General features: G+C 43.6%; 1 protein-coding gene across 3 annotated transcripts in view; it reads left to right on the top strand.

Annotated features, from left to right (window-relative positions):
- LOC141105649 (alpha-2-macroglobulin-like protein 1) overlaps nt 1-12,444 on the top strand; it is a 583,128-nt gene that overhangs the window by 35,944 nt on the left and 534,740 nt on the right. For all 3 annotated transcript variants that reach the window (XM_073595625.1, XM_073595627.1, XM_073595626.1), the window contains exons 2-3: nt 8,655-8,835; nt 12,183-12,375. In XM_073595625.1, the coding sequence (XP_073451726.1) occupies nt 8,655-8,835; nt 12,183-12,375 (374 nt within the window). The remainder of the gene's footprint in view (nt 1-8,654; nt 8,836-12,182; nt 12,376-12,444) is intronic.

Here is a 12,444-nt window from a genome sequence, read left to right as displayed (position 1 = left end):
TTCATCCTCTGTCACCCAGGCTACCTTGGCTGCCAATGCAGGTGCCAAAGTGGCCTATTCCTTGGACTCGAGGTCATCATCAGTTAATCCTTCCCTAGCCCCACCGGAGGAGTCCCCTGAACTGTTCGACCACAGTGTCGGGTACATGCTGCAGGAGGATGCACAGCGTTTTGAAGGCTCCGATGATGGTACCCAGCTTGAGGAAGGCAGTAACTTGAGCCCAGAGAGAGGGGTTGCCCAAGAAGGACAACAAACTGGCAGTCATGTTCCCCCAGCTGCAGCATACTGCCAGGTTTGCTCCAGTGACGAGGAGGGAGGGGATGATGAGCTCACTGACTCTACGTGGGTGCCTGATAGGAGAGAGGAGGAGGAGGAAGCACATCTCCAATGAGGCAGGATGCCCTTAAGGGGCCAGCTTAAGGGCAGCCAACCAACTGCATCACACCGCAGAGCTCCGCAAGTGCAGGGCGCTGGTGACTCCGCGCGTTATTCCAAAAGTTCTTTGGTGTGGGCCTTTTTTGAGACGTGTGCAGCAGATCGCACCATTGCTATTTGCAACATATGTCTGAAGCGTATCAAGCGTTGACTGGACAGCAAGCGCTTGGGCACCACATGCTTAATTAGACATATGTCGAGCTCCCATGCAGCCCGTTGGCAACACTACCTAAAAGACCCACACCAAAGAACAAGATGGACCTCTCCTTGCTCCTCCTCATCAGCTGGGACTTCCAACCCCACTATACCTCTCAGAAACCTGCAGTGAGAGGAATGAAGGTGTAGAATTAGGTGTGCCACTGCCAAGTACTTGCGGGCAATCTGCTATCGGTACACCAACGTCCGATTCTAGCAGACAGATTTAATGGGAGATGAGTACAGCGCTGCACCAATAATAATGGAGAATGGTTACACAGTAAGCAGCTGACACTCCTCTTAGACAAAGGAAAATAAAAATAGAAAGTGTATAAAGTGTAGCTCTAAATGTGTAAATATTATAAATGAGAAAAGTGAACTAGGCCCAAACCATTCCTGGGGGGCCCACGAGAGAAATAAAAATAATATGGTTCAAGGTTACATATAAATGACTAAACACAATCGAAAATAAGCTAAGTGCCACACACTGTCATATGGATTGATACTATTGGACCAGTGAGAAAACAATGTGAAAAATGATATAAAAGTGAAGAAATAACAAAATGTCCATAAATGTTGAAAATTATGATCTAGATGAAATTCCACACCCGCCACCCAAAAGTCTCTGAGGGTAGGATAGTGAAAACAACGATGGAGAACTTCTGCCAAGTGGATAGATAAAACACCAGGTAAATAAGACGTCTAAATGAGTGTCGGGACCACCACCAAAGCATCGGAGGAGGCTTACCGGAACCAGGTGACTTGAGAAGACATACGTCTTACAAGTCCCAGAAAGCTTGTTTAGCCACCAAGACTGACAAGATGGATCCTCAGATGTCCTCAACTTCAAATGGGAGGGGGGAGGAGAGAGATAGAGATCCCGTCACAGCTTCAGCCGTCCAGACTTATCAACAGGCCAACCGGATAAAATTACATGCCATGGGAGAAATAAAGCTCACATGGCATGATATCGTTTAAAAACATGAATTTATTGAAACAATAAAAAGGAACACTCACATGTTAGGAGATCAGAATAAGCTCAAAACTGTATAACAATCGCGGTGATCGTAGGGAGTCCACCCAACATGTTTTGGCTAACAAGCCTTCATCTGGGGTGTGGAGCCCCCCTACCTCACCGCTATTTAAACTAAAAATGACCCCCACTGGGAGTGTCACAACACAGGCAGTGCCCCACTGATGTCACTTCCGGTTCAATAGATAGGTATGGAGTATATATAAATAGTGAGATTCTGGTCAGTGGTATTAAGCCACTAGTGCCAGTTAATAGCATTCAAAAGTAAAAATAGTAAGACAAAAGAAACGTCTAAAATGTTCATATGGCCGGCCGACCCGGAAGTGCTCGGAATTAGACCAAGCCTCGGTGTCAGCATGGCCAGATAGGCAGACCAGAGCGCCGTCACGCTCCGCCCGCCGGGCGTGTCCAGGTAGCAGGGCCGTGCGCAATAACGGAAGTCACAGAGGGACGTCCGCGTGCGCACCAAGCCTCGCTCTCAGTAGGGGAATCCGTAGGTCGGAGCGTCATCACGCTCCGCCCCTCGGACTCAACATCTGAAAAATAAACAGAGCCCGTCTTTGTCGAATGCTGCGCACGCGCATTCGACGCTCGGGACCCAACTACGTCACCACGCCGACAGCTCTCACACTTCCTGCAAGTAAGGAGGAGGGCCCCAATAGGCCAGAGAAGGCCAGAACTCCATCCCGGCGACCTCGTAAGTACTATTTTTACTTTTGAATGCTATTAACTGGCACTAGTGGCTTAATACCACTGACCAGAATCTCACTATTTATATATACTCCATACCTATCTATTGAACCGGAAGTGACATCAGTGGGGCACTTCCTGTGTTGTGACACTCCCAGTGGGGGTCATTTTTAGTTTAAATAGCGGTGAGGTAGGGGGGCTCCACACCCCAGATGAAGGCTTGTTAGCCGAAACATGTTGGGTGGACTCCCTACGATCACCGCGATTGTTATACAGTTTTGAGCTTATTCTGATCTCCTAACATGTGAGTGTTCCTTTTTATTGTTTCAATAAATTCATGTTTTTAAACGATATCATGCCATGTGAGCTTTATTTCTCCCATGGCATGTAATTTTATCCGGTTGGCCTGTTGATAAGTCTGGAAGGCTGAAGCTGCGACGGGATCTCTATCTCTCTCCTCCTCCCTCCCATTTGAAGTTGAGGACATCTGAGGATCCATCTTGCCAGCCTTGGTGGCTAAACAAGCTTTCTGGGACTTGTAAGACGTATGTCTTCTCAAGTCACTTCCTCCGATGCTTTGGTGGTGGTCCCGACACTCATTTAGACGTTTTATTTACCTGGTGTTTTATCTATCCACTTGGCAGAAGTTCTCCATTGTTGTTTTCACTATCCTACCCTCAGAGACTTTTGGATGGCGGGTGTGGAATTTCATCTAGATCATAATTTTCAACATTTATGGACATTTTGTTATTTCTTCACTTTTATATCATTTTTCACATTGTTTTCTCACTGGTCCAATAGTATCAATCTATATGACAGTGTGTGGCACTTAGCTTATTTTCGATTGTGTTTAGTCATTTATATGTAACCTTGAACCATATTATTTTTATTTCTCTCGTGGGCCCCCCAGGAATGGTTTGGGCCTAGTTCACTTTTCTCATTTATAATATTTACACATTTAGCGCTACACTTTATACACTTTCTAGCAGACAGATTTCCCTACCCCAGTTGCTCCACCGGCAAAAGAAGTTCGCTCCCAGCCATCCACATGCCCAGCATTTGAATGCTAGCTTGGCTAAATTGCTAGCACTTCAACTGCTGCCTTTTCAGTTGGTAGACTCTGCCCCCTTCCGTGAGTTTGTGGAATGTGCGGTCACTTTTTTCACAGAAGGTGATTCCGGCTCTCTACCGGCATGTGGAAGGCAATGTCCATGCCTTGCTGGACAGGGCGGTCAGTGGTAAGGTGCATATTACCGCTGACTCAAGGTCCAACAGGCATGTACAGGGACGTTACCTATCTTTCACCGTGCACTGGGTGACTGCTGGTAGCTGGGAAGGATGCAGGACAGGGTACAATAGTGTTGGAGGTTGTTCTGCCACCACACCTTCAAAATTCTACTAGTGGTGATTCTGCGACACCTCTCTCATCCACCTCTCCACTTCTTTTTTCTCCATGGCCTCTTCCTGTGCTGATTTGTCCTCGGAACCAGCGGTGCTCAGCGGTGCTCCGTCGTTGTTCAAAGGGGCTAGGCAAGCACGCAGGCAAAAAGATGCCATGCGGTGCTTGAGCTGGTGTGCTTGTGGGGACAGGAGCCACACTGGGGCAGAGATTCTGTCAGCTCTGCAGGGGCAGGCTCAGAGGTGGTTGACGCAATGCCAGCTTAAGCCAGGAATGGTGGTTTGCAACAATGGCACCAACCTCCTCTCCACCCTCCAACAGGGACAACTGGCCCATGTGCCCTGTTTGGCTCATGTCCTTAACTTGGTGGTGCAGCAGTTCTTGGGCAGGTACCCAGGCTTACAAGATGTCCTGAGGCAGGCCAGGAAAGTCTGTGTGCATTTCTGCTGGTCATGTAATGCCAGTGCTCAGCTGGCTGACCTCCAAAAGGAATTGAACCTGCCCAAGAACCACCTAATCTGTGACATGCCCACCAGGTGGAACTCAACGTTGGCCATGCTGCAGTGGCTGCACACGCAGCAGAGGGCCATCAATGAGTACCTGTGCAACTATGGCAACAGGACAGGGTCAGGGGAGCTTGTTTTTTTTCCCCACACCAGTGGGCCATGATCAGGGATGCATGCACTGTCCAGTCACCATTTGAGGAGGCCACAAGGATGGTGAGCAGTGACAGTGCATGTATCAATGACACTGTCCCTCTTGTCCACCTGTTGTAGCACACGCTGCGTGGAATAATGAACAGGGCACTTGAGGCAGAACAGAAGCAGAAAGAGGAGGACTTCCTTACCTCTCAAGGCCCCCTTTATCCAGACAGTGTTCCTGCGTGCCCGCCGATCACACAGGAAGATGATGAGGAGGAGGAGTATTTTGTGTCAGCATGGAGGTGGAGCCTGGCACTCAATATCAGCAGCAGTATTCAAGGGATCATTTACAATACAAAGAAACCTATGGACTTGTACGTGGCTGGGAGGAGGTGGCTGCGGATCATGTGACCCAGAGGACTCCGGACCGAATGCCTCAGCAAACCTACGCTGCATGGCCTCCCTGCAAAGCCTGTGGAAGCATCCTTGTATTCGTGGTATCAAGGAGAGGGATCATTACTGGCTGGCAACCCTTCTTGATCCACGTTACAAGGGTAAGGTTGCGGATCTTATCTTGACATTGCAGAGGGAGCAGAGGATGAAACATCTTCGAACGGCCTTGCAGAAAGGTTTGTGCAACACGTTTCCAAAGCCTGGGAGGTTACAATTTCCTGGTCCTCCTGGACAACGTGTTGCTGAGGCTTCGGTCAGTCACAGAAGGAGCGGTGGAGAAGGTGGCCGTCTGACCGATGCGTTTAGACAATTTTTTAGTCCGCAGTCCCAAGGTATGATCAGTTCCAGCAACCATCGCCAGCGTCTGATTCACATGGTGCAGAAATACCTAGGGGCAAGATCAGACTTGGACACCTTTCCCTCCGAAAATCATCTGGGTTACTGGGTCTTGAGGATGGATCACTGGCCAGAGCTTGCACAGTATGCAATTGAGCTACTGGCCTGTCCTGCATCCAGAATTCTTTCGGAACGCACATTCAGTGCTGCTGGAGGCTTTCTAACCGATCACAGAGTACGCCTGTTCACCGAATCGGTCGATCAGCTGACCTTCATAAAAATGAATCAGTCTTGGATCACCAGCTACCAAGCACCTGATGCTGATGTAACCGAATAATTTTTTTTCAATGTCAGATCCCTTCAAGACTGCCTATGCTGATGCTGAGTGACTATCCTGTTATTCTGAGTAACTATCCTCTTCCTCTTTAATGTTCATGCTGAAAGCTTGTAAGAACATTTTTGGTTCTGGGCACCGCCACCAGTGGCTAAGGCCCAATTTTTCTGCTCCTGTTTAACAAGGACATGTAATTACAATTTTTGATGCAATACTTTGCAGCAGGGCTCCTTCCTGTGCTCCAACTTGAGTATGTGTGAGGGGTTGCAGTGTTGTGGCACCAGCACCAGTGCCTAAGGCCCAATTTTTCAGCCCCTGTTTAACAGTGGCGTGTAATTACAATTTTTGATGCAATACTTTGTAGCAGGGCTCATTCCTGTGCTACAACTAGAGTATCTGTGAGGGGTTGCAGTGTCGTGGCACCAGTGCCAATTTTTCAGCCCCTGTTCAACAGGGGCACGTAATTACTATTCTTGATCTAATATTTCACAGCGGGGCCCATTCCTGCGCCCACCAAGAGTAGCTGTGAGGGCTTACAGTGTTGTGGCGACACCAACACCTAAGGCCCAAATTTCTGCAGAGTATATAGGGCAGGCCCCTACTTTCAAACATCCAACTTACAAACGACTCCTACTTGCAAACGGAAAGAGACAACAGGAAGTGAGAGGAAATCTACCCCTAGGAATGGAAATTCTCTCCTGTAAGAGTTCCTTGTTTCACTAAAAACCCCAAATTTTCAAAATCTAATTGTCATTCAGACAGAAACTGAGGTGAAATCTTCTGAACAGGTGCACAGACAGCAAAACAAATGTTACAGAGATGATAATCCTTCCCTATGTTTTCCAAAAAGCTTAAAAATAGATTTTTTTGGCTGGAGCTACACGTAAAAAATGTACCAGTTCAAAACTACATACAGATTCTACTGAAGAACAAACCTACAGTCCCTGTCTTGTTTGCACTGCCTGTATAATGTTTTTCAGAGTATATAGGGCCTGGGGGCCCCACGCCTTTCCTTTTTATTATTTGGGTGAGGGGTTCCCCTTAATATCCATACAAGACCCAAAGGGGCTGGTAATGGGCTGGGGGGGGGTTCTCAATGATTTTCATCCATATTGCTGGGACCAGACATGACATTAAAGCTGCAAGAAGTTTTAAATTACTTTTTTTCCTTTAGAAATGTCATTTTGAGCAGGGACTGTTCTAAACATGGGAAACACGCGTCACTTTACAGGCATACTATAGACACCCCCCAGGCACGATATTTAAAGGAATATTTCACTTTTATTTTTTCACTTTAAGCATCATTAAAATCACTGCCCCTGAAAAAACGTTTGTTGTAAAATCTTTTTTTTTTGCATTGATACAAGTACCCTGGGGCAGGACCCAGGTCCTCAAACCCTATTAAGGACAATAACTTGCATGTTAGCCTTTAAAATTCGCACTTCTGATTTCTCACGTTCGAGTTCCATAGACTTTAACGGGGTTCGAAAGTTCGCGCAAACTTTCGGTCCGTTCGTTTGAATGTTCTTTTTTTTTTTTCTTTTTTTTTTTTTTTAAATATTCTTTATTAACATTTCTTAAAATTAACATACCTTCCAACAGACATGTAATAACAACACAAAATTCATTTAAACAGAGCTCTCTGGGGAGGGGGCACCTGACCCCATGTCCATGTATGACGTGATTTCATATCAACAAAACTACCCTATCCCCAAGTTACCTTAGCATGGCCGTTTTATATACAATATCCATTTTATCCCAACCCTACCTTCCAACCCTTCCCCCCCCCTCCCCCCCCGTCCCCCACCCACCCTATCCAGGATCACACATTCTTTCAACTATTCCTTGCAAACAATGCTTATCAACCAGGGGTTCCACATATTTTTGAATATTTTTATATTCCCTCTTCCAATATATAGAGCTCTCTCCTTCCAAGCTGTCTCATTTACTGTTCTTGCCCACTTCTCAACTGTCGGGGGTGCTACTGTTTTCCATCTTTGCATGATCGTCTTCCAGGCTTGATACAGACACCTCAAAACTGCTGTTTTTAATGCTAACTCCTCTGATCCCCACACTCTGTATCCCAGGATGCATAATCTGACCTCTATGTCCAAACATAACCCCCACCTGTCATTGATGGCTTCAACTACCTCCCTCCAGTATCTAACTAGCTTGGGACATCTCCATATCATATGTATCAAGTCCCCCTCCTCACCACATCTGGGGCATTTAGCATCTGGTCTTGATCCAAATCGAAATAGTTTTTTTGGGGTGTAATATGCTCTATATACCAGCATTAGATGAGAGACTCTCTGTGCAGGGGATACTGAGACTAATTGCCCGGTCTCCAATATTTTCCTCCACTGTTCATCTGTTAATTTCCCAACATCCGCCTCCCAACCTTTCCTACAACCAAGATGTTCTGGCCTTGTGATACTTTTGCTACACAGTTGCGCATATATTTCAGATATAAAACCTTTTATTTTCTCAGATTTGACCACCTTTTGGAGCAGAGCTGCTTCGTTCCATACTAAGGGACATATCCTAAACTGGGCATTCAACGCCGATCTCATTTGTAGATATCTAAAAAAAGTTTGCCTCGGGATTCCATTTTCAGTTTGGAGTTCCTCAAAAGATTTTAATATGTTCCCTTTGTATAGCTGGGATAGTCTATTTATACCCCATGTTCTGATGCGAACCGAGCCAGGGGGTGTTCAGCTCATCCCTAACTCACCAGGATCCTCCTACTGGTCGACCCCCAAAGTCTCACCCATTCCTTACACTCATTGCTTACACTCCACCAAGCCTCCCCTTTCTATTTACTTTTAACCTACCTAAAACTCCTACCAGTACAAACCCCCTTTTAACCCCATCATGTCAGCCCTCCGTCTAGGTTTCTTTTCCTTACTCCAGGCCTTGCTTGAACTTCTTACTCCACATTACCCACCCCATCCAAAGGAATGATTATTCATAGCATCCCTGTGAATCTCTGCAATCCATGTACAATTACAACACCCAGCATGATCCACTGACATGTATTCTGTCTCTACTATATTACCATTGCTCAGTGAATGTGCACAATTCTGCTGGTGATCAGTGAAATGCAAACACTTTTTCTGTTCCTTTTTATTTCTTCAGGCACCATGTCGTCATCTTTCCCTCAGAGCTGCGCTCTCATCACTATGAAAGTATCTGTATATACCTGATGGGTGCTCAGGGAGCGGGCAATGTACAGATTTCTCTAAGGCAAGAAGAAAAGTCCACCACCCTCATAGACAAGAGGTTCCAGCAAGACACATCCACCTGTATTCCTGCTCTGGTACAGTATACCTATAGGATCCAAGCACAGCTTGCTGAAGTGACGTGTGGGAAATAGTTGAAAAGAACACTATTAAAGGATTAAATAGTATAGCAGTGAAACATGGGACTATTAGTGGCATGGCTTATTAGTGAAAGATCTTTGCAGAGGATTAACCACTTTGCACCCGAGTCATTTCTGACGCTTCGCTCCTACATGTAAAAATATCCTTTTTTTTTTCTAAAGAATTACTTAGAACCTACAAACATTATATATATATTTTTAGCAGAGACCCTGTAGAATAAAATGGTGTGTGTTTCAATTTTTTAAATGATGTTACACTGAGTAAATTGATACGTAACATGTCACGTTTTAAAATTGCGTCTGCCAGTGGAATGGCAGCAAACGCTAATAAAAGTTTAGGAAGTTAAGGGAGTTAAAAGGAAGTAAAGTGCTAGTGCTAATATAGACTAAATGTGCAAAAAACACAATAAATTTGTGAAATTTCATAAACAAGCATGTAGCCAGTGAAAATTCAAAATGTGCAAAAATGCATATATACGTCTCCATTTACGAAATGTATTTTGCAAGTGTTGTGCTTAAACGAAATGTGTAAAAAAACAAGTGAAAATTCATAAACCACCATGTAGCCAGTGAAAGTTCAATAAAATGTACAAAAAAATATATACAATTCCAATCGCAAAATTTATTTTGCAAGTGTTGTTTGAGCGGTCCATTGGATCTGATGAGTCTAACCAGATTTTTTGCACATTTATTTGAACTTTCACTTTTTTTTAAATTTTTTTTTTTACACTTTTAGTTTAAGCTCCCTGGCGGTATTCCTAAGTCTGGCTCGGGGTGGAATTTCAGAACCAAAAGCGGTATCCCCGAGCCAGACTCGGGATCGCATCGCAGGATCCAGGAAGAGCTTACTTACCTTGTCCCCTGGATCCTGCGATTTCTCCCCGCAGTGTGAGTGGCTCGTCCTCCGCTCGATTCATCATGGAGCCGATCTCCGTTCCCTGTGAGCGTTGCGACGCACGGTGGACGGAGAATGGCGCCAAATTCAAAAAGTTAAACATGCACTATACATACAGTACATTGTAATCTTACAGATTACATTGACAAGTAATAGGTATTAATGCTCAAACCACAAATCTCGGACCAATAATAAGAGCAAAAAAAGGGGGGTTAACTGATAAAGCTGCCACAAAAATGTGTTCCCACACCAATATACAGGATCTGACAAACTAATAACTGAAGTGGCGCTCAATCAATAAACGATGTAAAACAACTAGGTTAAATGGAAATTCAAAAACAGAAAATCCAATACATACTTATGTTTAAATCATTAATCTTCCATCACATCGAGTAACTACAAATAAACGCAAATCCAAGTTACTTCAATAAATGGATCCAAAATAACTTACTCCCAGAACCACCTATTAATGGAGCCTCACAGAGGGAGGGAAAAATCTATCCCTGAAAAACTTCTAATATCAGAATAATATTCTAAAAAAACAATCAAATTAATGCCTAACCATGATACATAACACACATTGTGTAAATAAATAAATAGATATTAATGGGCCAATCTAATAAATATACAAACCCAAAATAATGTAAAAAATTATATACGGTAAAGTGCAAAAAGTGCAGATTGTGCAAAAAATATTGGTCAAATAATATCATGCAGCATTTCACAAATGTATCAATAAATAAATAAACAAAAAACAAATATAAGTGCTTTAAAATAGTGAAACTTAAGTGTCATAAAAAGGTCCCTTGGACTATGCGATCCAAATCGTGACAATCAAAACGAGTAAAAAAATGCTCATCAAAAATTCCCAGCGCCAGCAATCAATAAAATGTGTAGATCAAATAGATAAGGATGTAGTTCTCCCAACCTTTCACCTCAGGGCTGAGCAATATCAGCCTCAAACATAAAAAAAGATCCCATACATAATGCAATCCAAATTGTGACAATTGAAATTAGTTGAAATAAAGCTTATCAAACGTTCCCAGTGCCAACAATCAATCCTACGTGTAGATAAGATTCCCAATGCCAGTAATCAATTATAAGTGTAGATAAGATAGATAGGGATGTAGTTCCCCCAGCCTCTCACCTCAGGGCTGAGCGATAACAGCCTAAGATCTAAACAGTAAGCAATCCCACCTGCTCCACGATCTCCCCCATCCCTTTTGTCCCTAGTAGTTTCTCCAGTGCCCTGCATGCAGTTTTATATTATAAAAACTGTTCTTTCTGCCTGGAAACTGGAGATTGTTCATAGCAACCAAAACCGTCCCTTTACATCAAAAGGGGTTTTATACCAGCTAGAAAACAGTGATAATAAATTAGAATCACTTGCAGAATTGAGCGATAGTGATTTGTGGGGAGATCCGTCATCAAACACTGAAAAGTAATGACAGTGACAATTCTGTAACTGATCAAATTTTAGTGTTTTTGATTTGATTACATTATTGAATAATTTTTATTATTATTATATTATTATTTGGTATAATTATTTATAGTTCTCTATTATATTATAATTTATGATATCGTGTTTCAAACTTTATCATACCCGGGATGTCTACTAGACTCTGGTTTGGACAGATTTAAGTGAGTTATTCCTAAGAATTACAGACCTACAATATAAAACGCCAAATTTCCATGCAAAATAATTGTACCGCTTTCAGCATCAAAAATATGAAATAATCATACTGCCAAGGGAGGTTAACAAAATGTGTAAAAAAAACAAGTGAAAATTCATAAACCACCATCTAGCCAGTGAAAGCTCAAATTAATGTGCAAAAAATTTGGTTAGACTCACCAGATCCAATGGACCCCTCAAGCAATACTGCGTTGTGGGTCAAACAGGCTTAGTCTGGTATCAAAGTCTTTGATAAAGCCCTGTGGGAGGGGCGAAATGCATCAGTGGCAGACTACGGCACCGCAGTGACATCACGTCCTATGTTGGAATGCAGATAAGGTTGTGGGAGAGAACCTGCTGCTTCCTGGAACTAGCAGACTGTCTTTTGATGCAGGCATCATCCCGTTATAACCACTGAAACTGGAGGACATCCATGTACTCCCAGCCGGCGGGAAGTGGTTAAAGTGACCCTGTTACCAGACCACTTCCCATAAGATTATCCAGTATGTGCATTTAATATATAAAAATTATTTACTTGTAAAAGCCTCCTTTGTGTAGACATCCAAAAGACCTGAGAATGTTACTGAGCACTGCCATCTTGGATGTGATGTGTGTGGGGGAGGGGGGGTTTGCTTATTGTAGTAGATTTTAGTGACCCTCTAGGGAGAACTGTACTGAATATTCTCAATAATTACCAGTTTTTCTTCCAAACTGTAGATTCCGAATCCCTCTCACGGGAATGAAGAGATTGCTGAACTAGCTGTTTTGATCTTTATTGATATGGAGACCCCTATAGAACTACCAGTATCAAGAGTGGCAGTAAGAAAAAGTACTAAAGTTATTGTGAAAAAGGAGAGATATAAAACCCTCATTCAAACAGACAAGGCTATATACAAGCCAGGACAGACAGGTAATGGCTCTTGTCCATATACAAGGTTTAAATGTATGTTACCCATAACAATAAACTTCTCTGCTGTAT

The sequence above is a fragment of the Aquarana catesbeiana genome, linkage group LG08 (genome assembly GCF_042186555.1).
Source record: "Aquarana catesbeiana isolate 2022-GZ linkage group LG08, ASM4218655v1, whole genome shotgun sequence".
In the NCBI taxonomy this organism is placed as follows: Eukaryota; Metazoa; Chordata; class Amphibia; order Anura; family Ranidae; genus Aquarana; species Aquarana catesbeiana.
This window is presented reverse-complemented; position numbering and strand designations above follow the sequence as displayed.